Source organism: Podarcis muralis, chromosome 15, assembly GCF_964188315.1.
Source record: "Podarcis muralis chromosome 15, rPodMur119.hap1.1, whole genome shotgun sequence".
NCBI lineage: Eukaryota > Metazoa > Chordata > Lepidosauria > Squamata > Lacertidae > Podarcis > Podarcis muralis.
In genome coordinates, this window is record NC_135669.1 from 42,476,626 (window position 1) to 42,504,622 (window position 27,997).

The 27,997-nt window shown below is 46.0% G+C and overlaps 1 protein-coding gene across 1 annotated transcript; it reads right to left on the reverse strand.

The window, feature by feature from the left end:
* Positions 1-56: 56 nt before the first annotated feature.
* P2RX5 (purinergic receptor P2X 5) lies at positions 57-27,498 on the reverse strand. Its single transcript, XM_028708397.2, has 12 exons — positions 26,829-27,498; positions 17,794-17,944; positions 14,649-14,720; positions 12,816-12,891; positions 11,591-11,687; positions 11,387-11,467; positions 10,008-10,146; positions 7,082-7,218; positions 5,684-5,777; positions 4,521-4,586; positions 2,874-2,956; positions 57-378 (listed from the first exon to the last, which is right to left on the reverse strand). Exons 1-12 carry the CDS (start codon positions 26,963-26,965, stop codon positions 282-284), a joined length of 1,230 nt encoding a protein of 409 aa, XP_028564230.2. The 5' UTR covers positions 26,966-27,498; the 3' UTR covers positions 57-281.
* Positions 27,499-27,997: the final 499 nt, after the last annotated feature.

Consider the following 27,997-nt stretch of genomic DNA (forward strand, 5'->3'; position numbering starts at 1 on the left):
CTGCTGTGGAATTATATAGGCAGGTCGCTTTGGCATTTGATTTTTAGTTTTTTAAAAAATGTAAAATCCTGTGTTGAGTGATGTAGATGGCTCAGGGTATGGCGGAACGTCACCAGAAAATAAGGCTTTGGGGAGCTGTGAAAAGCCTGGGGTTAACCGCATCCTCCTGGTCTCCATCACTTATCCGTGAGGTAAACAATGGCTCTGGCGTCATGGATTGCTTAGTTCCCCCGGCCCATGAAGTCTTAGTGGAGTGCGGTCGCCGGTCAGTGGCCTCGGCGTTAGGTCTCAACCGTCTGCAATTGCCTCAGGTGATCCAGCCTGGAGAGGGAGTCAGAACTCTGATCTCCGTTGATATTTGCTTCCGGTACAGGTTTCCTGTTGCAAAAAACAACAACAGAGAAAGAAGTTGTGGAGGGATAAGGCAATGGCGTTGGCGTAGTGTGGGGAACCCGTGACTCTCTGGACTACAACTCCCTAACTGAGATGGCCAATGGCCACACAGGGATGATGGGAGCCGTATTCTGCCTTTGTCTGGAGGGCCACTGGTTCCTCACACCCAATGTAAGAGACGGGGCTTGAAGGACTTGTTGGAATGTATGCTTTGGCTGCAGCAATGAACTAGGTGTATTAACTTATGGTCTCTGTGTGTGGTTTGGGAGCTGCACGGTCAGGGAAAAAACAATGCTGTCCAGGGTTGTAAAGACTGCGAAGAGAATAATTGGGTGCACTCTTCCCACCTTGAATCAAATCTACACTTCCAGGTGTCATAAGAAAGCTGCAGAGATAGTGCAGGATAGTGCTCTTTCAGTTTCTGCCTTCTGGAAGAAGGTGCAGGGTTATAAAGACTAGGACTTGCCGCCTGAGAAACAGTTTCTATTCAAATGTGATTTTGGTTTTAAACGCAAAGTCTATGGGAGTATATTGTATTTAATCATGGGGTATCAGAGTTTTTAGGGGGCTAACCAGGCTTGTTGGTTTCTGAATGTCTGATGTAGATTTTCAATTTCGTTGTTCTGTATGGGACAGTGACAATAAAGATTATCGTATCGTAGGTCAAGTCGTGTCTCGAACTAGGGACATATTCTTCTAACTTCCTCCTCTAACTCAATGTACTTTTCAAGGGATGAAAAGGTAAGCATCCTCACCCCTTCATGGCCAAGGGGGCAGCAAGCGTTGGGGTCGGTTCTGGGGGTCCATGGATGGCAGGGAAAGATCTCAGAGGTGCCCCCACAGAGACTCTGAACAGCAGTACACCAAAGCTGCTCAGGGGACCTACTCTGAATGTTGTCCCTCAGGATCAGACCAAAAGGCTCTTGCACCCCATATCTTGCAAAATACAAATCGCTTGACTCTCCCTTGCAGGGCTGGCGTTAAAGTCAGCATCACTGGGTACCTTCCAAGGCTCATGGTTCAACAAGGGGCCAAACCCCCGGCCCGGCCCGGCCTGCCTCCCTCCCAACTTTCACCGCCTCCCTTGGGAAACAAAGTCAACACACAGAGAGAAAGAGAGTTCCCTGAAGGAACCCATTCACCCGTATTTAACCCATTCACCTGTTTTTAACCCATTCACCCGTATGGGTTCGTGTGTTTTTAAAAATCAAAACATGCCGGTGCATTTTTAAAAAATCCTAATGCATGCGGCAAGGACTCCACATTAAGCTTTTCGTCCTTTTCCTGACTATAATATATGGTTCTCAGGGGATGCTCTCTGCTCCTGGCCATTCCGGGAGGCTTTTAAACCAACGGAAATGATGAATTATTCAGGCCCATTTCCCAGTCTTAAGCCAAGGTCAATGGTTAAAACGGCCACGGAGCTGAATCTCCTTCCAGATTCTTTATATTGTCATGAGTGTGTGGGGTGCCTCGACTCCTGGACCCCTCTTCCAATTCCTGGGCGTAGCTGTCAACTTTCCCCCTTTTTAAGGGAAATTCCCTTATTCCAAATAGGATTCCTTGCAAGAAAAGGGAAAAGTTGCCAGCTATGTTCCTGGGTCCCAGGTAGCGAAAATTACTTGGAAATGGCTTGCTAAAGATGAGCCCTTAGGTTAGGGATTTTCAACTGATGCACCTGGTGGTGTCCTGAGGCATAGCTGTCAACTTTTCCCTTTTCTTGCAAGGAATCCTATTCGGAATTAGGGAATTTCCCTTTAAAAAAGGGGGAAATTGACAGCTATGCCCTGGGGGGGCCTTGAATGATGGCCAGCTGTGACGTGAGTGGGGGAAGCCACAGGCCGCACCAGCCTCATCTTAAATCCTCTCTTCTGGCGGTTCCCTCATTGCCAGAAGCCAAGTTACAGGGAACTAGGCAGAGGGCCTTCTCGGTAGTGGCACCCGCCCTGTGGAACGCCCTCCCAGCAGATGTCAAAAGAGAACAACAACTACCAGACTTTGAGAAGACATCTGAAGGCAGCCCTCTTTACGGAAGCTTTTAATGTTTGATGTATTACAGTATTTTAATATTGTTTGGAAGCCGCCCAGAGTGGCTGGGGAAGCACAGCCAGATTCAATTTTGGTGTGGCGGCTCTATTCTTTATTTCGTTTATATCTCATTTTTCCACCAAAGAGCTCAAGGTGAATGAAGCATACATGTTTCTCCCCATTATATCCTCACAACAACCCTGCGGGGCTGAGAGATGGTAACAGTTTTTGGAGAGGGGTAGGTATCCTGACCTCCCCAGTTCCTGAGGGCCAAGTCTGGCCAGTGGGCCACCCACTTGTCAATCACCTGACATCACGATGATGTCAGGAGGGGGCCGTTTCATTCCCCGCCTCCATGTCGACAACCAGGTGATCGATAGGACTCCCCCAAGGTGGAAATTTCAAAAGCCTCTGCCACACCACACACCCCTTTCTACCTGAAAACAACATACCTCACTTCTTCGTATTTTTTTCCTCGGTAAAAATTGCTCTTTTGGAGGAAGTACAGCAACACCAGGTCACAGAAGAAAGCCCCCTAGGAAACAGACAAGGCATTGCTGACACAACAAATTTACACATTTTCGAACAAAATAAATAAAAACAACTCGAGCTCCTGCCCATTTCTGCCTCCAGACATGTTTGGGGTGGTTCTTTTTAAAGCACTGTATGTACACTAGGTGGATCTACACACAGGGGGGAAAACCACTAGAACTAAGTCAGAAATTAAATCATCATAACAAAAGAAAAAACCACTATGTAAAAATGGCATATATATTTTTTGCTCTCTGGCGCCCTCTGGTGTTGCATGTTTATAACGAATTCAAAATATTGGGGGTTTTTTTAAACTAACGTAGCTGAGTCCACTATACATTTAAAGCCCATCCCACCGTCCCCCAAAATCCTCGGATTTATAGTTTACCTCTCACAGAGCTACAGTTTTGAGCACCCTTAACAAACTACAGTTCCCAGCATTCTTTCTTTTTTTTGGGGGGGGGGGATGATGTGCTTTCCATGAGTTTTAATTGTATGTTGCAGGTGAGGCCTAAGCTTTCACAAAACCAAAAACCACCCGAATGCCTATATTACGGAAATCCAATTGAAAAAAGACATAAACATAATAGGCCATATAGTAAAACTGCAAAGCTATTTACTCGAAACTACTTCTCAAAAATTAGATACAGCTTCTTATAATGCCCAAATCAACATCGTGACACCTGTCACAAAGTTGATTTGGGCATTATAAGAAACTATACGGCCGATTACGCCTAAGCTCTCACAGTAGCCTAAAGAAATAAAGACAATAAAATAACACAGAGATAAAGAGAGGTCACAGTAAGCCTGCAGAGCAGAAAAGAGCCACATAATTTTGAAGATGGAAGGGACCCTGCGGGTCATTTAGACCAACCCCCCCAGCTGCGAGCAGGATGAGACGACAGCGCCTCTGAATGAGACCTGATATTTTGTTGAAATCTGCTTCCCAGCCTTTGATTGCATAGCTTTAGCCACTGTGATTCATGCATTGGGAACCTCACAATTGGACACAGTTATTTGTGTTGGGCAAATAAAACGTTTTCAGTGTGTTTTAAGTGCAATATAAAATGTGATACTAGATGGCGCTGGTGAGCTTCATGGAAAATTCAATTTATTTTTTACAACTTTTTTTTAAAAGCATTTTCAGAGCGGTTTTTATCTGTGTCTAGATTCCACCGAGGTCTTGTTCTTAACCCAGGCCACATTCACAGTGTATGTTTAAAGCACTCCAAAACCCAAAGAATCCTCGGAGCTGTAGTTTGTGGGGAGACTTCCTAGTCCTCTCCCAGAGCACTTGAACAACCAATCCCTCTTCACAAGGAACTCTGGGAATCGTAGGTCTCTGGGGAGAAAATTCCAAAGGCAGGGAGCCAAAACCAAAAAGGCCCTGCACATGACTTCAGAAAAATGGCTCGACCTTTGCATATGCAAGCCACCAGATTCCTTTTAGTGAAATGAAGAATGCGCTTGATAAGACAATGGGACTAGCCTTTTTTGGCAGAAGCAGACAGATTTTCATGCACACAACTGGGTCAACGAAAAAATCTATCGGATTCAACTCGACTTACCGCTCCCATCAGTGCAACACCTGATCCCACATTGATGACTGTCGGAATAATGTTAAATTTCCCCGCCTGAAAGAAAACATGTCGAAAGCTAAGAGTTGAGCCTTTAGCCAGAAGCGTTTTGTTCAGGTATGTTTTGTTTTTATCATATGTGGGGAGCCTGGAGTTAAGTGAGAGGCAAAGTGGAGATGTGGAACTCTCTGCCACTGGATGCAGAAATGGCCACCCAAAGCGGGATGGCCTTGAGAGACCGAGAGGAAAACAACTACCAATGGCTACTGGGGAGGTCAGAGAACTCTGTTGCAAACAGGAGCAGAAATTGCCCCAACTTTTGAGATCAGGAACAAAAATCACGTAAGAGTGTCAATCTTTTTTTTTTTAGTCCGAAAACGTTATGTAAAGAATTACCGTATTTTTTGCTCTATAGGACGCACTTTTTCCCTCCTAAAAAGCAAGGGAAAATGTGTGTGCGTCCTATGGAGCGAATGCAGGGGGGAGGCAGGCGGGAAAAGCCCCCAAGAGCCACACACAAGCTCCGTGCGGCTCTTGCGGGCTTTTCCACAGGAGGGAGAAGGGACTGACTGGCCACATCAGTTCCTTCTCCCACCTCGTAGAAAAGCCCACAGGAGCCACGCACCCTTTAAAGAGCGCGCGGCTACTGTGGGCTTTTGCGGGAGGTGGGGGAATTCCCCCACCTCCCGCAAAAGCAGGGAGAAAGTCTGCTCCCAGAGCGGGGGGGGGGGTCATATTTTTTCCCTTGATTTCCCCCTCTGAAAACTAGGTGCACCCTATGGTCAGGTGCACCCTATGGAGCGAAAAATACGGTACATGCTTTCCTGCATTGTTTTTGATGTTTCCCTGCCACTGGAATTAATTACGTTTGTTTTGACCATAGCAGATAGTGAGGGAAACAATGTAGGTTTTAGCAGAAGCCGAACTGTAGTGGAACGGAAACAGCGCTGCAAAGAATGCAGCCTAGGATGAAATCTTTCCATCCTTGATGCCTGCTAGCCATGACCGTGAGATTCTCCCTCCCCTGTTAGAGACAGTAATCTTCTAAATCCCAGCTGCAGAGAGGCAGGGGAAAACTTCGCTCAGGAAAACCCCTGGAGTCAGCCCAGCCAAAAGAGAAAAACACGGGGGCAGTGAAACACATTTCCTCCTACCTTCCCGTTCACCATGACATCAAAGCGGATCCCGTATGCCTTGATCAGAGTCCGGAAATCAACATCAGCTGCGTCACGGTAATACTTTGCAAACCTGCAATATCAGAAAGCAGAGCAGGGAGGGCGTTATTTCACCCGAAATGAAATTGTTATGGGGGAGGCTGCAGGCAATGGGGAGCACTGGGGGGTTTGGTGGTTACTGTTTTTTGCATCAGACCCTAGATCCTATTTTCCTCCTTTCTCTTGCCCCAGCCTTTAAAGCATATTTTGTTTCTAAACCTGTACATGTCACTTCAAGGAACATCTTAGCAGAGGCAAGGAAGAAAGAGAAGGAGAGAGAGAGGACTCAGCTACATTAGTCAAAAAACATTTTGAATTCATTATCAACATGCAACACCAGATGGTGCCAGAGAGTAAAAGAAAATTCTATGCCATTTTTACATAGCGTTTTTCTTTTGTTTTGTTTTCTTTTGTTTCTTTTGTTATAACAATTTAATTTGTGGTTTATTTACGGCGTGTTTTTTTTCTCCCATGTGTAGATCCACCCAGAGAGAAACCTCTTCTGGACTTTGGGCAATTACGATCGTATGTGTACGCGTTTGTTTTTTTAAAGGAAATAGACTTCCTGAGGAAATGGCACCTGTCACCCACCCTTTTGGTAAGGACTTGCCTTGAAAATAAACTAACTTTTGTTTTTAAGCGTTGCCCAATTCGCCAGTAGTCATTCAAAAAGTTTTAAACAATCAGTCAGGCTGATGAATCAATGAATGCTGGGGTTCTGTATCTACATACTTGGGAGCAACATCCACGGTATTCAATGTTTTTAAAATATATATATATTTATTACATTTCTTATGTTTATATTTATTTCTCACAGCTTTACATCCCACCTTTTTCTCTGTGGAACTCAAGGTGGTGTACATGCTTCTCCCCCCTCCTCATTTAATCCCTGTAAAACAGAGCTATTGGCCTTTAATTTGAATTCAGCCTGATCTTTTATTTCCCTTCTCTTCCCTCCTCCTCCCCTTTTATGAAGATCACCCTCTCTGAGACCCCACAGCTAATTCTCCCCTGGCCTCCTCGCTGGCCCAAGTAGGACTAATTCAGCCAGCTATCCCTGGGGATTATCTAATGCTTATTAGATGGATTTCCCCTCAATTGATTTCTGAACTTTGAATTTTATTGTTATTCGTGTTTTTATACTGTATTTTATGCTGCTTTTAGAATTAAGTGTTTTCAATTTGTTGTTAGCCGCCCTGAGCTCGGTTTTTGAACTGGGAAGGGCGGGGTATAAATAAAATATTATTATTAATAATTTATTTATTTATGTATTTATTAATTATTATTATTATTACAACAACCATCGAGAAAATCGCCTCCCCCTCCATGTCTTGTTACCTGAAGTTGTATCCTGACGAGACGGATTTCTCTGCAAACTTGGTATCCAGCCGGCTAAAAGAATAGTGAGGATTGCATTCAGAGGGGGGCTTATCAAGGTCACAGTTCCATTCAATCTGAATTCCTATCACACCACCCTTAACGAAAGAGAGACAAAGGTTTGCTTCAGCGCGAGCTCCAGGTTAAGGTCGCAGAGCCCTTTTCCCCCAGGAGGTCCTGCGATCCCTGCCTGATTCCCCCTCTCCCACTAAGGCTCCCCCAGTGGGATCTTGTCCATTCCAGTTGTCAAGAGATCTATGTGCCACCCAGGAAGCTGCCTGAACGGCAGGTCAGAAAAACAGAATTGTTTTGGCCCTTTCTGCTGCAGCATCACAGTCTTGGCTCACCTGCTCTGACCGCCAGTGGCTCTCTGGCAGGGCCGGATTTAGGTTTGATGAGTCCCTAAGATACTGAAGGTAATGGGGCCGTTTATATGTCCAGCTGTCCTTTGTCAACAACAAATTGTCGTTGTTTTTTGTGTTGAATATATGCCATATCAGGGGTCAGCAAACTTTTTCAGCAGGGGGCCAGTCCACTGTCCCTCAGACCTTGTGGGGGGCCGGACTATATTTTGAAGGGAAAAAATGAACGAATCCCTATGCCCCACAAATAACCCAGAGATGCATTTTAAATAAAAGGACACATTCTACTCATGTAAATACATGCCAATTCCTGGACCGTCCGCGGGCTGGATTTAGAAGGCGATTGGGCTGGATCCAGCCCTTGGGCCTTAGTTTGCCTACCCATGTGCTATATGGTAATTTGTGGACCTAATAGGTATCTAAAGCCATTTGCACATGTTGCCATTCAGAATGTAAAAAGGTAAAGGGACCCCTGACCATTAGGTCCAGTTGTGGCCGACTCTGGGGTTGCGGCACTCATCTCGCTTTATTGGCCAAGGGAGCCGGCGTACAGCTTCCGGGTCATGTGGCCAGCAGGACTAAGCCACTTCTGGTAAACCAGAGCAGGACACGGAAACGCCGTTTACCTTCCCGCCAGAGCAGTACCTATTTATCTACTTGCACTTTGATGTGCTTTCGAACTGCTAGGTTGGCAGGAGCTGGGACCGAGCAACGGGAGCTCACCCCGTCACGGGGATTCAAACTGCCGACCTTCTGATCTGCAAGTCCTAGGCTCTGTGGTTTAACCCACAGCACCACCCGTGTCCCTATGCAGAATGTAGTCACCCTATATATAGAAATGAGCAAACTGGTGATATTTTAGGGAGCAGGCTAGCAGGCGGGGCCCATTACTTACATCATAGGAGCCTACACAACACCAAACACTGTTGCTGTAGGTAAGTTTTATTTTATTTGTTTTTTAATCTTATATTTTGGAAATGTACATCCGGGGTTTTTTCCCCCTTTACATTTTTTTGGGACCCACCAAGTGAGTGCGGCCCTAAGCTATACAGTGGTGCCCCACAAGACGAATGCCTCGCAAGACGAAAAACTCGCTAGACGAAAGGGTTTTCCGTTTTTTGAGGTGCTTCGCAAGACAAATTTCCCTATGGGCTTGCTTCGCAAGACGAAACGTCTTGCGAGTTCTTGCGAGTTTGTTTCCTTTTTCTTAAAGCCACTAAGCCGCTAATAGCCGTGCTTCGCAAGACGAAAAAACCGCAAGACGAAGAGACTCGCGGAACAGATTAATTTCGTCTTGCGAGGCACCACTGTAGCTTGTTTGGCTTATACGTAAATCCAGCACTGCTCTCTGGGATCTCGAGCAGAGAGTGAGAGAGTCTTCCCCATCACCTGATCCCCTTCTCAACTGGAGGGGCCAGGGATGAAACCTGGGACCTTCTATATGCAAAGCAAGAGCTCAGTTGGTTAGAGCGAGGTGCTGATAATGCCAAGGTTGCAGGTTCGATCCCCGTACGGGACGCTGGGATATTCCTGCATTGGGGTGAAATTGGACTAGATGATCCTTCCAACTTTACCATTCTGTGATTCTACTCAAGAGCTACAGTGGTGCTTTGCTACTCAAACAACCTGGAACCCAAACACTGCAAACCCAGAAGTAAGTGTTCCGGCTTGCAAACGTTTTTCAGAAACCGAACGTGCTCCTTTTTGAGTGTTACACTTCCGATTTGAGTGCCACACTGCTGTTTTGAGTGTTATGCTGAGGTCTGTCTGTTTTTGCTATTTATTTTGCATTTTTGTTTCGGCGGCTCTTTTCGTTTTGTTTTTGTTGCTGTGTGGAGTCCAGTTCAGCTACTGATTGATTGATTGTGTGACTGCAGTACAGTGGTACCTCGGGTTAAGAACCTAATTCGTTCCGGAGGTCCATTCTTAACCTGAAACTGTTCTTAACCTGAAGCACCACTTTAGCTAATGGGGCCTCCTGCTGCCGCCGCACGATTTCTGTTCTCATCCTGAAGCAAACTATTTCTGGGTTAACGGAGTCTGTAACCTGAAGCGTCTGTAACCTGAGGTACCACTGTACATTGTTTATTGCTTTCATTTTATGGATCAATGGTCTCATTAGAGAGTAAAATTCATGTTAAATTTCTGTTTTAGGGGTTGTTTGTAAAAGTCTGGAACGGATTAATCCATTTCGCATTACTTTCCATGGGAAAGTGAGCCTTGGTTTTGGAACACTTTGGTTTCGGAACAGACTTCCAGAACGGATTAAGTTTTAGAACCAAGGTACCACTGTCCAGTCCCTAGCCATTGAACAAGGCCATGGGGCTGCCTTGTACAGACCGTTGCTCCATCTACCTCAGTGCTGCCCCCACTGACTGGCAGCAGCTCTCCAGGGTTTCAGGTAGGAAGTCTTTCTCCCAGCCCCTAACTGGAGATGTAGGGGCTTTGAACCCGGGACCAGATGCTCTGCCACTGAGCTGTAGCCCTTTTCCCCAAAGGAAGCAGAACAGCAAGTTTCTCCATACCTCTGAGGCCATTTCCTGAAAGTTGCTCCCAGCCCACGAGACGAGGTTCCCCAGGTGGAATATGGGGCAGTAAGGATGGTCTGGTCCGTAGCGGCACGTTTTCAGGTAGCTGTCATCTGTGGTATCGAGAACGTTGGTTCTGCGTTGAGGGAGTGCAGGAAGTTCAGTTGGCAGCCACGTTTTATTTTCACTGATTTATTTAAGATCTTTCATTCTTAACAACCAAGCAGACAAACCAATTGTACGAAAATGACATGCCCGTTCTTTAAAACCATGAAGTCATGACCACACTAATGCAGCAGCAAATAGTAACCATGTGTCCCATATACAAAACCAGTGGGGGTTTTTCCTGGGGGACGCATAACCCTAAATAGTTTGTGAATCTTTGTCCCTTTGTCCATTTACTGCACCATATTGGCCCGAATATAAGCTGCACCTGCAAACAAGACGCACCTTTAAAATTCAAGGGGGGGAAAGAAAAAACGACAATACCCGAATATAAGCCGCTCCCTTAAAATCCTGCAGGAACTCACACCCATTCCGTTTTACCGTATGTCTGTTTCAGCAGCGACATCGTAAAAGGCAATTTTTGTAAGGTCGCGAATTTAAGCCGCACTTTAACTTTTCATAGTCAGAATTTGGGTAAAGATGAGGCTTATATTCAGGCCAATAAGGCATTTATTTCCCCCGATTTGAACTATAAAATGGTGATTTTCTTGAGTCAAAAAGAGTACCCCTAAACATTTTTAAAGGGGGAAAAAGCACTGTACAAATAAACCAGACAGCTAATAAACCAATTGCTGATAAAACTCACAATCAATTTTTTTGGGAGGTGGAGAAGGAATTCCCCACGTAGGCTTTTTTCTCCAAACACTTTTTGTAATTTTACAAACCCTTTGGGGGTTCCCTGAATTCTGTTGATATCTCCCTTGTGCCATTTTGGCAAAATAATGATCTGCGCTTGCCAACTGAACATTGGGAATACAGTGGTACCTCGGGTTAAGTACTTAATTCGTTCCGGAGGTCCGTTCTTAACCTGAAACTGCTCTTAACCTGAAGCACCACTTTAGCTAATGGGGCCTCCCGCTGTTGCCGCGCAATTTCTGTTCTCATCCTGAAGCAAAGTTCTTAACCTGAGGTACTATTTCTGGGTTAGCGGAGTCTGTAACCTGAAGCGTATGTAACCTGAAGCGTATGTAACCCAAGGTACCACTGTAGAGGGAATGAAAGGCGTCTCCTCTGACAAGAGCCTATTGCTGCCGGATCTCTATTCTATGAATTTGACTACTCTGATTTCAAAACCATCCATGCCTCTAGCAGAAGCCGTTCCTTCTGCTGTGACTGCAAAAAGTTGAGCAACAGGGAAGACCGATACTTACTTGGAGAACTTAAACCGGGGGAAGCGGATGGAGTTCTTGATGTAGACGGTGAAGTTTTCAGCATTTGCCAGTAGAGGCTTTCTAAAGGAAAAGCACAGGTTGCTTGGGTTAATGGTTCTTCAAGGAAGTGTGGCACACTTGGCCTGTATTAAAAAAATTAGAGTGGTTTTAAGTGAATAAATAAATGCAAGAACTAGGACCAACTTTGGCCGGCCTTTCTTCTCCACTGGACACCAAGCTAAGATCTCGCACGTCCCACTCAGGCTGTTCCCAACCTTCAGACAACGGCCAGTCTTGACTCCTGCAGGGCAGACAAAGTTATGGAGGGGGGGAAATCAGCTAGCTGGAATAGTTTGGGGGGGGGAAGAGTAATGTTTGCTAAAATGGACAGAGCACACAGCTTTCAAGGAGCTACAGAGAAGGGGAACACACAGCTTGCAGGAAACTTTTAGAAACAACTGCTCACTTTTATATGGATGCGTAGATTACTTAAGAAATAAAATAATTTAAGGTCTTATATCTATAATAAATGTTCATAAATGTACCAAGCAAACACGTACATAAATATATAAACCACATGTCTGAAACCCCACCGAATAAGTCCTGAAACCATTTTGTCCCTCCCAAATTGACCTCAAAGATTTCTCTGCAAGGTTGAAGGAAAATGGAAAAGCCTCCCCATTGTCTTTTCCTTCACAAATCCTGTCTTAAGGGTATGTCTGTGTATGAATAGGGTGAGCCTGCGACCTGGCTCAGGAACTAAGTATTTGTCACTACAAAAGACTGGCCAGGCTCCCCAGGTAATCCAATCAAGTGAGCATTAACAGGTAACCTGCCAGACAGGAGATAAACAATGCACTCAGATTTCTGTTGTAGACTGCCCTTTCTGTGATGTAGGTATGATGTGTCTGAGGGTGGTCTTGGACTCCAGGGCAGGCAATTTAAAATGTCTATATAAGGACAGGCACACCTTGGTTCTGGGTCCTCCTCCTTCTCCTGCATGTGAGGGGAGCACCCTGTTGCAACAGTTCAATAAAGATCAGGCTTACTAACTGCTTTGCTTCTCAATATTCTCTGGTTGGCCTCTGTTATTTTCTCCGGCCGATGGAGAACCTACAAAGGACTCTGTATAAGGGCTCTTGTGTCCCCCATAAGGGTATAAGGGCAGATTTTTGTTTATCACACTTTTTTCAGTTATCGTTCAGCATTCTGCTAGCCCCCCCCCCCCCCGCCTTTGAAAATCGGGGTGGCTTCCCCAGCAATTTAAAAGTTACCCCAAAGATATAAAATAAAATCAACAGCAGCAGAGGCAAGCTTTTAAAAAGGAAATTTATCTCAAGGCAGAATTGCCCGTCATGCAGCAATTGTTTTCCACCCTGGCCTTTGACACTGGGGAGAGGCCTTTAGAAATTGCCTGGCAAATCCTTACCGTTGCCGGCGGCGACGGCTTCTCCAGAATTACAGTCGCTGTTGCGGTAACAGAGCGCGTCTGGAATGCCGGAGCTCTGTAATGAAACGGGGAAGGAAATCCTGTGAATTAGGGGCAAAGGCAGAGACTGACACAAAATCCGTCACCTGGAGACCTGCATGGCTGAGCGGGGATTTGAACCCAGAGTCTCCCCAGTCCTAGTCTGATACTCTAACCACTGCACCACACAAGCATCCTTCCCCATTCTGCACTGGGGAGGGGCTGATGGGAGTTGTAGTCCGTAGTAGCAGGAGGGCAGCAGCTGAGTGATGGCTGATTTAGAGGGCCTCCTAAACCTTTTTAATTGGAACTCCACCAATGTCCTTCCTCTGTGTATGTGGCCAGGAGTGAGGATGTTATTTCCACCGTTGTGGCTGCAATAGTGAACATAAGATCTCAAGAAGAACCTACTAGATCAGACCCATCTAGCCCAACATTCTGTTTGTTAAGTTGTGGGAGAACATATCAGACGACACAGCGATTCTTCAAACAGCTCTTGTTTATTCACAGGCCAGGACAGAACTGAACTGAAGGGTTCAGTCAGCCTGCTTATATAGAGCTCCAGTACAATGTAACTGTAACAATTTTCTAAAACTATCCAATCACTAAACGTCACATTCGATCCCTTATTTGCATAACTATCTACAGTATCCCCCTGCTGGCCCAGGGTGAGAACTTCAGTACATAACACCGTTCTCACAGCAACATTTCAATGGATTAAGCTAATGTAATTATTATACAGTGGCACCTTGGTTCTCAAACTTTATCCGTTCCGGAAGTCCGTTCCGAAACCAAAGGATTCCACCAAAACCAAGGTGCGCTTTCCCATAGAAAGTCATGTAAAATGGATTAATCCGTTCCAGACTTTTAAAAACAACCCCTAAAACAGCATTTTAACATGCATTTTGCTGTCTAACGAGACCATTGAGCCAGAAAATGAAAGCAATAAAACAAAACAAAAAATTCAAATTAAATAGCAAAAACAGACGGACCTCAGCGTAATACTCAAAACGGAAGTGTGGCACTCAAATCGGAAGCATAACACTCAAAACGGAGCACGTTCAGCTTCCAAAAAAGTTCGCAAACCGGAACACTCATTTCCGGGTTTGCAATGTTTGGGTACCAAGTTGTTTGAGTAGCAAGGTGTTTGAGAACCAAGGTACCACTGTACATAATTCCTCTAGAGTAGAAAACCAACGATTGCGAATACTACTGTACTCGTATTAACTTATTTTGGAGGACCATGCAGGAATCTCCATTCGTCTTTCTAACAAAATTCTCCCACACAACCCCTAGTGGTCGGGGACCAACACGAACTTAGACAACAACAACAAGCGGCTAGACCTCAGTGTCCTTCTTGGGAATTCCAGATTGTCAAATCCCAGTTCTCTTAGGTGGTTCTAGATGGCCTGAATGTGCATTCAGCCTGATTTTTTTTGCAGCATCAATCAACAAAGATGGCTATTTACTGAGCATTCATTATTATTTGTTTGTGGGGAGATTATATATGCCTTTTCTTATTGCAAAAAAAGCCCGATATTTTGAGGGAAGTGGGTTGCTGTGCAAGACCTCCCAATCCAGTACAATTCTGCAACCTGAATTTTTTTGGCATTTAACGGAATCCCACCCCAAAACAGCGTCCGACTGGAAGCGCCTCTATTCCTTTCCTTCTACCATTGGACTGTCCAAGTCATCGTTGCTGAAATCTTTACACATGGTCTCCAAAACTGCTGCCCTGCCCGCTGTCTAAGACACAAGCACTCGCAACGCATCTCGGTTTTCACAAACGCCTACCTCAGCACAGGTGTCCTGCCGTTGGTTTGGAGTGACAATCAAGTTGGTCATCACAAAGAAGACGCTTTCGCCCTGAGGAGACGAAGCAGAGAAAAGGGGTTGGCGGATAGGGAGTTTCAGAATTTTGCTAGGAAAAATCTGACAACTTGACGACAAAAATAATAATATGTGGCCTGTGGTCAGGGTGGGCAAAGCAAAGATCAGGCTCTACTGGTCTATACTGGTCATGTTCTTCCTCGACTGTTGTAGGAAGAATGATTCTGAATACCAGTTGCTGAAAACCACAAACTGGGGAGTGAAAGTGGTACTAGACTCAGGTCCTGTTTGTGACATTCTTGTTGGGGCGTCCAAGTAGCTGCTGTGAGAAATCACTATTGTTTTAATTGCTTGTTTCTCTACCTTTCCACGCCAGACCAAATGTTTTCTCTGCAAGGTCAAAGGAAAATGGAAAAGCCTCCCCATTGTCTTTTTGTTCACAAAACCTGTCTTAAGGGTATATCTGTGTATGAATAGGGTGAGCCTGTGACCTGGCTCAGGAACTAAGTATTTGCCACTGCAAAAGACTGGCCAGGGTATCCAATCAAGTAAGCATTAACAGGTAACCTGCCAGAGAGGAGATAAACAACGCACTCAGATTTCTGTTGTAGACCGCCCTTTCTGTGGTGTAGGTATGATGTATCTGCGGGCTGGTCTTGAGCTACACCCCTTCTGTGATGTATGTATGATGTATGGAGGGGTGGTCGAGCTCCAGGGCAGGGAATTTAAAAAAGTCTATATAAGGGCAGGCAAACCTTTTATTCTGGGTTCTCCTCCTCTCTCCTGCATGTGGGGGGAGCACCCTGTTGCAACAGTTCAGTAAAGATCAGGCTTACTAGCTTCTTTGCTTCTCAAAATTCTCTGGTTGGCCTCTGTTATTTTCTCCGACTGATGGAGAACCTGCAAAGGACTCTGTAAGGGCTCTTGTGTCCCCCATAAAGGAATCAGGGCAGATTTTCTTTTATTACAGCGGCATCTCGTTGGTCCAGGATGCAGGCCTAGATGGGCTCCCTTTGGCCTGACCCAGCAGCTAGGATCCCTTCGAACGTCCTTCTAGTAGACTTCCAGGTGATTTGCAAGCTGCACATTATTAAGAGCTACTGACATTAAAAGGCAGCATCGATCATTCCCCATATCTGCCAGTTCTATGAAACCTCCCGTTTCAAGCAGCCGGGCGATTTTAAAAGCACTTTAATTTGCGGCCCGTGGACGCTACTTCTTCCTCTTCTTAAAAAAAGCCTTTGGCTCACCTTGCAATCCTTGTTTATTGCTACAGCCAGTGGCTATACTTAGCATGGGGCATAGAGCCACATCTCTGCAGAGAGAGGCCCAGGGGACTGGGCTGCATTCACCTTGAAGAGAAACCGGCAAGGAATCCACAAAGGCCAGGAGGATTTGCAGGGGAAATCCACAGGCTCAGAGAGTCCTGGCAAGACTCGATGCACACAGGCCTGACCATCCAAATTTGCCAAAGTTGGCAGAGAAGGCGCCCGATGAATCTCTAGTGGCCGAGTTTCTTGTTGTTCTACACTGAGCTTCACCAACGCAGGGGGATGACCAGAGACATTCCTACAGGTGATTTTTGCCAGGATAGAAAACGTTCAGGCAACCCCTGAGCTACCCTGGACTTGTAAATTAATCTTCTTCTTCTTCCTTGGCGATCCCTCGTAGCCGAGTAAGATTGTCTTCCATAAACACGGTTTTAACAGTGAGTCCGTAAGTGACTGTGGAGGCCAATTCTGGATCCACACGTCCTTCCACTGTGGGGACATTGGTTTCCGGGCGGGAGTTGATCCCGGTGAGGGTTTGCCAAGCGTGCCTTCCTCTTATCACGTTTCTCCCTTGCGTCCTGAGTTCGAGTGACTTCAAAGCCCATGACACCTTTGGCAATGGCTGTTCTCCAACTGGAGCGCTCGCAGGCCAGTGTTTCCCAATTGTTGGTGTTTATGCTACATTTTTTTTTTAGATTTGCCTTGAGACAGTCTTTAAAACCCTTTTGTTGACCGCCAGCATTACGCTTTCCATTTTTAAGTTGCTTTAGAAGACAATAATCAGGCATCCGAACAACATGACCAGTCCAACGAAGTTGATGTTGAAGAATCGTTGCTTCGACACTGGGGATCTTTGCTTCTTCCAATACACTGGCATTAGTTCACCTGTCTTCCCAGGTGATGTGTAAATTAATAGAACTAATTTGAACAGTATAGAAAAATGCAGCCAACTAACAGGTACTGACACATGGGTAATGAATGACACATGAGTATCTATCTCCCCATTGCAAAAAAAGGGGAAAGGGATAAATATATTTTAATAATGATGGTGATGATGAATGGAAATTTGAAACCTTTTAAAAAGCAATGTGGTCAGATATAGATATAGATATAGATATAGATATAGATATAGATATAGATATAGATATAGATGATATAGATATAGATGATATAGATATAGATATAGATATAGAGATAGAGATAGATGATATAGATATAGATATAGATGATATAGATATAGATATAGATGTAGATGTAGATGTAGATATGGATATAGATATAGATATAGATATAGATATAGATATAGATATAGATATAGATATAGATGATATAGATATAGATATAGATATAGATATAGATATAGATATAGATATAGATGATATAGATATAGATACAGATATAGATACAGATACAGATACTGTATAGACAGAAGATAAATAGATATCTATATCTATAGGTAAAGGGACCCCTGACCATTAGGTCTAGTCATGGACAATTCTGGGGTTGGGGCGTATAGCTTCCGGGTCATGTGGCCTGCATGACTAAGCCGCTTCTGGCGAACCAGAGCAGCGCACGGAAACGCCATTTACCTTCCCGCCGGAGCGGTGCCTATTTATCTACTTGCACTTTGACGTGCTTTCGAACTGCTAGGTTGGCAGGAGCAGGGACTGAGCAACAGGAGCTCACCCCGCCGCGAGGATTCAAACCGCTGACCTTCTGATCGGCAAGCCCACAGCACCACCCGCATCCCCTATCTATATATATCTATATATGAGAGATAAATGTTGATGCTTATAATCAGGGAAAAGATGGCAGCCAATCTGCGTCAGTGTGGGTACCTGTGGGGGGATGACATAGTCTGCGACATCCCACAGCCTCTCGCCCAACTCAGAGGTGTTGGTGAAAGCCACGCCTTTCACCTTGGTGATGACGGAGCTCTGGATGGAGGTATCCACATCCTGGTAGCCTTTCTTGACCACAAAGACCCACCTGGAAATGCAACAGAGAGTGAAACAACAGTCGACACAGAGTTTTCTGAAGCAGGGGCGAAATCAGAGCTGTGGTGCATGGTGGGCCTTCTGGACATGCTCAGGGGCGCCCTTTTTTAAAAACGGTAATTAACATCCCATTTGTTTCTGGACTTCACCTTTCCTTTGGGAAGGGGGTCATAGCTCAGTGGTAGAGCATCTCCTTTGCATGCAAAAGGGCTCAGGTTCAGTTCCTGGCATTTCCCAGTCAGTCTAGACCAGGGGTGGCCATTTCCCAAGAGACTGCGATCTACTCACAGAATTAAAGACTGGCAGTGATCTACCCTCTTTTTGGAAGTTCAGGTAAAAGTTGTTGAGCCAGTAATCTACCAGTGATCTACAACAGATGTCCAGTGATATACCAATATATCGCGATCTACCTGTTGGACGTGCCTGGTCTAGATGGTGGGAATGTTCAGGGGTGCAGGAGAGGATATAGTGTTTGATTATATCCTTTCCAACTTGTGTTAACAAGTTCCACAATTTAGCAGAGTAACATTCCCCTTTTTTTAAACTTACACAGCGGATGCGTTTCCTCAGGCTCACTAAAGCCTCTAAAACACGTTTTAAAGGCAATTCCCCATTTAGTCCCTCATAAAAAGATCAGACACGACACAGTCTTCTATAGAAGTATAAAAAGAGTTTACTCACTCACATTCTGGTCACAATTGGATCCCAGAAGGCAGACTTAGCTTAGAAAAGTAACATACACCTGGAAACAATCTCACAAGGAGACAGTCCCTTTGTCCTCTCTTGGCTAGAAGCCAAGAAAGCATCTTAGGCTAAGCAGATGTTGCTTCTTCGACAAATGTGGTCAGAGAGAGAGAGAGATGGCTGACCAGTCCTGCTCTTTTGTTACCTGGGCAGGTGAGGCCACGCCCACCTCTAGTCACATGCAGAGGAAGTCTGCCCTAACTTAGGAGAAACAGGAAGTTCCGACTGGCTGGTCCAGACATCCCCTTTTATGTCCACTCTAGGGATGTTGTACTTGACTGCTCTTGTGTTTCACATCCCACATAGACAATACGGAACTAGGTGACTCCATAAAATGCATGCAGTACTGAGCTAGATAACTTGGTCTAAGGCAACTCCCTCTGCTTTTATTTAATCACCTTTAAATCCAGAACCATGAGGACTAGAACTCTTGTTTTGTATCTCAGGGAAGAGAAGTAGCTCAGTGGCAGAGCCTCTGCTTTGCACGCAGGAGGTTCAGGGTTCAATCCTCATTGTCTCCAGGTAGGGTAGGAAATTCCCTTGCTCTGAAACTGTGGACTGGGAAACGACTCCCTGCGCGAAGCCCTGGAGAGCTGCTGCCAGTCAGTGTAGACAATACTGAGATGGTCTGCTCCAATAAAGGAAGCTGCTAATGTTCCATCAGAAGTCAGTTCTTGGCTTGGGCGAAATTAAAAATCAGGGCTCAAACCAGGCACAAAAGAGGCGGAGAATGTCCTGTGTGAGTGCCTGGAGGCGGTTGGAGGATGGATGGCGGGTAATAGATTGAGGTTGAATCCTGACAAGGCAGAAGTACTGTTTTTTGGGGGACAGGGGTCAGGTGGGTGTGGAGGACTCCCTGGTCCTGAATGGGGTAACTGTGCCCCTGAAGGACCAGGTGCGCAGCCTGGGAGTCATTTTGGACTCACAGCCATCCATGGAGGCGCAGGTCGATTCTGTGTCCAGGGCAGCTGTTTACCAGCTCCATCTGGTACCCAGGCTGAGACCCTCCCTGCCCGCAGACTGTCTCGCCAGTTTGGTGCATGCTCTGGTTATCTCCCGCTTGCACTACTGCAACATGCTCTACGTGGGGCTACCTTTGAAGGCGACCCGGAAACTGCAACTAATCCAGAATGCGGCAGCTAGACTGGTGACTGGGAGCAGCCGCCGAGACCACATAACACTGGTCTTGAAAAACCTGTACTTGGTATGTTTCCGAGCACATTTCAAAGTGTTGGTGCTGACCTTTAAAGCCCTAAATAGCCTCAGTCCAGTATACCCGAAGAAGCGTCTCCACCCCCATGGTTCAGCTGGGACACTGAGGATCTGGTGGTTCCCTCCCTGCGAGAAGTGAGGTTACAGGGAACCAGGCACAGGGACTTCTCGGTGGTGGCGCCCACCCTGTGGAACGCCCTCCCATCAGATGTCAAGGAAATAAACAACTATCTGACTTTTAGAAGACATCTGAAGGCACCCCTGTATCGGGAAGTTTTTTAATGTTTGATGTTTTATTGCTTATTATTATTATTATTATTATTTCATTAATCTGTTGGCAGATGCCCAGAGTGGGTGGGGTAATAATAATAATAATAATAATAATAATAATAATACACAGTTTCCTTTGAGCTGGGGAACAGAAGCCAAGAGAAACATGAGCATCATTATGAGTGCAATTAAAACACAGCATTTTATCTATAAGTTGCAGAATTCTACTTTCCTTAGGGAGATACTATGGGTTGCATTTTTTTAATTTTTCTGTCAGGGCAGTGTGCACGAGTTTTCACTTGGGAGACGCCTGATGTGATGACCCAGATCCCTGTAAGCACCAAAGGAGAGCAAATTGCTTCCCTGTAGCCAAGATGCCTCTCTGACGCGTGGGCGCTCAAGGATGTGACAGTCATTTACGTGGCACGTGGCTGTCGAACGACATACTTTCTGACGCAGCTGTCAGCGTTTAATTACAGTACATTTAATTCCCTGCTTCCGCCTGGGCTCGGCAAGTTAGTAATTTAAGCCACGTTGAGGTGGTGATACCTCCAAGATTTCGTTTAGGAAGAAAGCAGACTCCCCCTTGCCCTGAGAATGCCACCATCTTTCTCTGCCCACCACACATGGCTGCGGTGACTTTTACTAGCTGTGTGACAGGCAGAAATTCAACAGGGAATGCTTTATCCTCCCCATAGAGAAGCCAGTGACTTGCTTTGCCTTGGCGTTCCAGCTGAGGTGTGCAGAGAATTCCAAAGTAGGGAAAGGAGCCAGTCCACAATCCAATCTGGGCATCAGGAGGGATGGAGTCCTGGTCACCCGGAGACTCACAAAGGGAGACACCAGTGAGTGCCCAGATGCCACCAGCAGCAATTCCTAGGACTTCTAGCTTCCAGCTGGAAATATTCCTGGAAATGAAACCCCTTCCAAAGTAGTAGTAGTAGTAATAATAATAATAATAGCTCCCAACAGAATATTAAAAACACGATAAAACATCAGACTTTACAAGCTTCTCTGCTGTATTGTTTTTAACACTTGATTGGGAGCTGCCCAGAGTGGCTGGGGAAACTCAGCCAGATGGGTGGGGTATAAATTATTATTATTATTATTATTAAACAGGGCTGCCTTCAAATGTCTTCTAAAAGTCAGACAGTTGTTTATTTCCCTGACATTGTCCCTCAGACCTTGTGGGTGGCCGGACTATTTTTTTTTTGGGGGGGGGGGAATGAACAAATTCCTATGCCCCACAAATAACCCAGAGATGCATTTTAAATAAAAGGACACATTCTACTCATGTAAAAACATGCTGATTCGCGGACTGTCTGTGGGCCGGATTTAGAAGGTGAATGGGACGGATCCGGCCCCCGGGCCTTAGTTTGCCTACCCATGCTCGGACTCATCTGGCCAGAGAAAGAAACAGAAGCCTTCGCCAAACTGGTATTCGGTGGAGGGATAGTGGCTCTATCCTCCTTCGTGAATTTGCCCGGTTCCTCTTTTAAAGCCAAATGGACAAAACTGATGGATGGTGTCGAGATGGCAAAACTCACAGGAAGAATTAGAAAGCAGGGAGAGGTTTAGCAGCATTAAGATAAATTCAGCAGTGCAAATAAGTTTGGACGGATGTAATAATGGAACACTGAACGGTTTCGTTTTTGTAAAATACGCAGGGATTTATGATATGCAAAATGAACCACGGAAAGGGAAGCCGTTGATATTTTAAGGATGTTTAAATGAGTATTTTAAATTGTAAAACAGAAAATTTAATTACACACCCACACCCAGGAAGAGGAGGTCTTTAATAAAGAATGGGGAAAGTTTATGATTTATTTGGTGGGGGGGGGGAACTATTGTAAACAATTACATACATTGGTAGGATTGACAGAAAACTTGTGGTAAAAACTTGAACTAAGGATTTATAAAAATAGAGTTACGATAGAGATGCAGATGGGGAAATCATTACATTCAGATCCACGATGGGGCGAGGGAAGTCAGGAGAAATTATATGTTTATATATTTAATCCATTCATTTATGTAAAACAGAAAATACAAAAATAATTTTATTTTTTAAAAAAAGCCATCCAGGTTGGGGGCTGATCACTACCTCGTGTGGGAGAGAATTGCTAGAAATGAGGGAGATTTTCAGGAGGGGCAGTGATGGGCAGCAACACACATCGCTTGCCTGGCAGGAGAGAGCCCCTTTTAGCCCTATAGGCATCTGCCCCCTAAGTCCTTGGGCTGAGAAGGGTTTGCCACTTCCGTGGGACGTAAAGTCACGGTGGGCCACGCCTGCTCCTGAATTCTGCAGCACCAATGGATCTCTGCGCTAAAGCATCCTCCACGTTGCTGCCATGGCAACCTGATCTGCTGTCATGTGCTGAATGGGGCTTTGCAGAAGAACAGCTGGAAGCCAGTTGCAGGCAGAGGACAGAGTCAGCCCCAATGGTCCATCTAGTTCAGTGTTGTCTGCACCGACTGGCAGCAGCTCTCCAGGGTTTCAGCCAGGGAATATATCTCAGCCCAACCTGGGAAATGCCATTGGGAACTGGACCTGAGACCTTCTGCATAACCACCGAGTTCTGAGCATTCCCTAAAAACAAAGCAAGATTCTAGTCCTCATGGTCTCGAACGAAAAGTTTAATCAGGAGCGCAGGAAGTTGTTTTGTACTAATTCAATCGATAGCAACAGTCTGGAAGAACGCTTGGCAGTGTCCCGGTCTGCCCCACGGAGAGCCTCAAGGTCCATAAATAGCAACACCCTAGAGGTCCCAGGCCCTAAGGAAGTCAGATTAGCCTTAGCCAGAGCCAGGGCCTTTTCAACACTGGCTCCAGGCTGGTGGAACGCTCTGCCTCATGAGACCAGGGCCCTGCAGGATCTGATTTCTTTCCGCAGGGCCTGTAAGACAGAGTTGTTCCGCCTGGCCTTTGGCTTGGAATCAACTTGATTCTCTCCCCCTCTTTCTTTTTCCTTTTTCCTTTCTCCTCCTGTGATGAGGCTGCATTTTAATATTTTAATGTTTCAATATTTTAATGTTGTATTTTAATCTTGTTTTTAAGTTGTATTCATTCAACTTGTTTTTATTATTGCTTAATAATAACAATAATAATAATAATAATTACACGCACTGACTGGCAGCAGCTTTCCAAAGTGGGGAGCTTTCATCCCCCCTAAGATGAGATCCTTCATCAATGCACAGGAATCGAACCCAGAACCTTTCAGAGAATCATCGAGTTGGAAGGGACCCTGAGGATCCAGGCTTCCTCAACCTCGACCCTCCAGATGTTTTTGGCCTACAACTCCCATGATCCCTAGCTAGCAGGACCAGTGGTCAGGGATGATGGGAACTGTAGTCTCAAAACATCTGTCTCAATCAGAAAATCCATGCTCTAACCAACTGATTTAAATTCTCACACGTCCTTCTATAACTTGATCACCAGATTATTTGTAAAGGAACTGTGGTTTTTAAAAGAAACCCACGGATAACGGAAGGATTCCCATTTTCTTCCTGAGCCCCACCACCAACTCCATTTTGTACCACTCAACAAAACACGTCTCCTTTAAACCTCCAGTGGGACGGGGACATTGCGGGTTTGTTAATATATGCAGATGTTTTAGCTGATTAAATCAATCCATTCAATGGATCCATTAATCATCGGAGTCTGTGTGCAGTTCCCAAATGCACTTCCAAAGCGCTTGGAAAAGAGAGGCTTATTTCTGAATAAATTTCTGAACAAATAGGATTGTAACATTTTCTGACGGGTCAGACAGCAACCACACACAAACACGCTTATGCTGTGAAGCATGTTGGAAATAATAAATTCTGCATTCAGTCCTCCTGGAAATATCCATGCAATACGCCTTTTGTTCTCGATACAGAGGGCCAGAGATATCCATTCCCTGGACTGGTCCCGACCCAATCATCTTGCTACAATCCTGTACTATGGGAATGCCGGACCAAAGCAAACTGAACATGTACAGAGTGCCCAGTCTGCGCCAACATCCGCCACAAAAAACCCATTCTGAGATTACAAGCCCTCGCTTTCGCCCACAGCTGGTCATTGCAAATACCCTGAAATGCAAGTGGTAAATGGGGAATGAAGGAAACAGGGCAGAATGGAATCAGAGCATTTCAGGGTCGCAAAGGGGACCCTCGAGCTCATGTAGTCCAACCCACTGCTCGGTGCAGGATCTGCAATGCAGGATGAGTCCGCTGCCTCCAAATACAGGCTGTTCCCCTGTTGAACAGCTCTCCTTACAAGTAGGAACTGCCTCCTGCTGTCTTGCTGAAATACGCTTCGCTGTAATTTTTGAGTGCCGGGTTCAAATCCCGACCTGTGGAGCGACAGAGAACAAGTCTGCTCCATCCTCTATGTGATAGCCCTCCAGCTATTTGGAGACGGCTGTCATTTCCCTCACCCTTAAACATCTTTCCTCCAAGCTAACCACACTCAGCTCTCTTTCAGCTGTGGCTTCGCACACAACCTGATGTTCAGGTCCCTTGTTCTCCTGGCTGCCCTTCCTCTAGGTTCCAGTTTGTCAACACCCTCCTTCAAATGTGGCATCCATAACTGGAGGCGGCACTCCTTGGAAAAAGAAGAGGCGAGAGTGCCCCTGAGCATGTCCAGAGTGCATTTCCCTCACCACTGGTGGATAACTATGGAACGTCTCCCGCATGAGTGATCAGGAGAAAGGTTTTTCAGATCATAAAGACAGACTGAGTCCTTCTGTTTCCTAGGAATCCAACACTATATCTACCATGGAAAATGGTTGCGGGTCTACAAAGCTCTTCATTCTCTTGGGACCAATGGAAACAAAAAGAGCCTTGTTGGAACAGGGGAAAGCTGAGGAATTCTGCCCAGTGTCCTGTTACCAACAGGGGACAGCCAGGTATTTTTTGATGCTCCCATCCAGGAGGCAACAGCAATGCCCTTGATACCTGTCTCCAGCATCTGGTACGGCAAGGTGTACTGCGCCTGACTGTGGAGGTTCTGTTCAGCTGTGGTGGCTAACAGCAAGTGAGAACCCTCACTTGCCAGCCAGTACAGTGGTACCTCGGGTTAAGTACTTAATTCGTTCCGGAGGTCCGTACTTAACCTGAAACTGTTCTTAACCTGAAGCACCTGAACCTTTAGCTAATGGGGCCTCCTGCTGCCGCCACGCTGCCAGAGCACGATTTCTGTTCTCACCCTGAAGCAAAGTTCTTAGCCTGAAGCACTATTTCTGGGTTAGCGGAGTCTGTAACCTGAAGCGTCTGTAACCTGAAACGCATGTAACCTGAGGTACCACTGTATTTATTTATTTTTAAATAGACCGTGTCTAAAGAGGTCTGTCAACCGACTGCTAAGTAGAAACCCCATGCTCAGGAGCACTCTATCTGGAACGAGATGCGGATGAAATTTTTGCACAACAAAGCGCAGGCGTTCTGGTTGCCCTCATTCAGCAGGGAGGGAGAGACGCAAGCTGAACGACGTGTGTGCGGCAGGTGCCCACCGGGAAGACCCCCCCCCCCAAAAAAAGGGTGGTGTTTTGCCGGCAAATGTCCCGTTCCTATCTGGCAGGGAGCGATCGCCCGTTCACAGCTATCCCTGGGTGCAATGCGACGCAGGCACCCTGGACATGCCCGCCCCGGAGACTGAAGCAGCCGTTTCCGAGAAAGAAGAGTTTTGGAACGACAGGCATAAACCACATGGGTAACGGCAGTCAACATTCTGGGCATCTGCCAAGGTCCTAGTGGGCATTGCTGGTCTGTGCCCAGCTGCTGCCCTCAAAGCCCAAACACTCCCCTCTCTGTCTCCCTTGGTGGCTGAGGAGCCTGGACCCCACACCACAAGTTAGAAGCCCCCTCTCCCCAGACAGCATCTTGACAACCCCCTGCAAAAAATAAATAAATCTGGGGTTGCCCAGCCTTGAAACAAAGCTTTTATGCCCATCCCCAAAGGAGCAGAATGTTTGGCATTGAGCAAAATCAGTGCAAACTGGCAAAATCCAAACGCCAGGTGTTTTTTTAAAAAATGTACCCATTCCCTGCAGCTTTTCCAGGTCGTAAGGATGAGCCCTGCTAGGCGGGTTCAAAGGTCAGGGGGTTCTGGGCAGCGACACACCAGCCCCCCCGACCCCCCACCCTTCCTCGGCTGGGGATCTCACAACTATTAAATCTCACAACTCCTGTGCATGGGGGAAGGCTCTGGGTTCAATCCCTGGCCTCTCCCCTTTCAAAGGATCTGGCAACGAAGAGGACCCTTCGCCCTGCCCAAGGCAACCCCAGAGAGCAGCTGCCGCTCAGAGCGGGCAACACTGGGTGTAGGCAGGCCGGTTTTCTGACCTGGTACAAGTCAGTTTGCGACGTTTCCCTGCATTTCGGCTTTCGAGCTGAGCGGCACAAGCCAGCAAATAATCTGTCAATAGCAGAGCATGATCTCAAGCTCAGGGTCGTGGCTTTGAGCCCCACGTTGGGCAAAAGATTCCTGTGTTGCACGGGGTCAGTCTGGATGACCCTCGGGGTCCCTTCCTACAATTCCATGATTCTCTGATCAGCAAGAGACATCAGGAGAGGTGACGGAGAAGGACCAGCCTGGTTTTACTGTGCGTGCGTATCAATGACGCAGAATTATTATTTTTTTTAGAAAAGGAAGAGCAAAGATTCTCTCCTTACCCCACAATGTAGGCCATGATGGATAGCTGGACCACTCGGTAGAGCACCCCCACTTTCTTGTTCTTGGCGATGACATATTTCTCCGTCTTATAATCGAACAGCGACAGGCACAGAGCTTTCCAGGCCACCTGCCCCATCCTCTCCCGGCTGGCTCAGCATCTGACGGAGGAGAAGGATGGGCAGGGGTGGGGAGGAAGGGGGGGGAAAATAAAAATAAAAATAAAAAAGACAGGTGGGGAGGAATTAGCCACGCACGTGTTTCTCCTGGAAAGCTGAAACGACAGCTCCGGTTCAGCTCTGCTGCTGAGCGCTCCTGCGCTTGCTCTGATCTGAATTTTCGGTGGCAAGGGAGAGCTCAGCTGAGCATAGATCTCGCAACAGCAGCAGCAGCCCTTGCTGGTTGGACAAGGTATGTGGAAGAACCACCTTCCTTCTGCCGCCTGTGATGGAATCTCAAGGCTGAGTCAGAAGGTCCTCGGCCTTTGCAAGCCTGCAATAATAGCTCTGCAGGAGGAGAAAGCCGGCCGCCTTTGCCTTTTCACAACCCAGTTTTTTGCAAAAACAGCCCCCTTGCGATGCTCCACTTTTAGGCACATGGCAAAACGTTCCTAGCGTTCATCCAGGTTTGGGGTCCTTAATCTGGAGGGGGTATTAAGCATATTTGTGGCCTCTTTGTTTATGCATTTTTGCTCAGCTTTTTAAGACGGGTGGGATGAATTAGTTCTGCCCTTTGCAGATGTGCTGCAAACACATGATGGAAAGCACATTTTGAGTACATTTACCCTTCCCCCCCCCAAATAATCCTGGGAATTGTAGTTTGTTAAGGGTGTTGGGAGTTGTAGCTCGTGCGTGTGTGTGTGTAAATTACAGATTCTTTATTGGAAGTGGGTGTGCTTTAAATGCATTTTAATTGTATACTGTGTAGGCAGGTGTGGTTTTAATGTTTGTGTCACTTTGTAAGGCCCTCTCACTTTCATTTGTGACAAAAATAAATAACAAAAGGAATAAATATTTTTAATAATGATAATGCAGGAACTGAAACGCAGCTACCCTCTGAAATTCACCTTTCCTGAATGTTGTGAGTAATGCCTTCTCCAACCAGTGTTTACGAAAAGGAGTTATTAGGGCAACACATTCATAAAATAGAATACAATGCAGTCAACAACATA

Coding starts and splice junctions, on each gene's coding strand:
- P2RX5 (XM_028708397.2), bottom strand. CDS start 26,965: ATGGGGCAGGTGGCCTGGAAAGCTCTGTGCCTGTCGCTGTTCGATTAT. Junction 4,587..5,683: donor ATGTCATGGTGAACGGGAAG/GTAGGAGGAAAT, acceptor GTTTTCTTTCAG/GCGGGGAAATTTAACATTAT. Junction 379..2,873: donor AAAAAATACGAAGAAGTGAG/GTATGTTGTTTT, acceptor TTTTTGCAACAG/GAAACCTGTACCGGAAGCAA.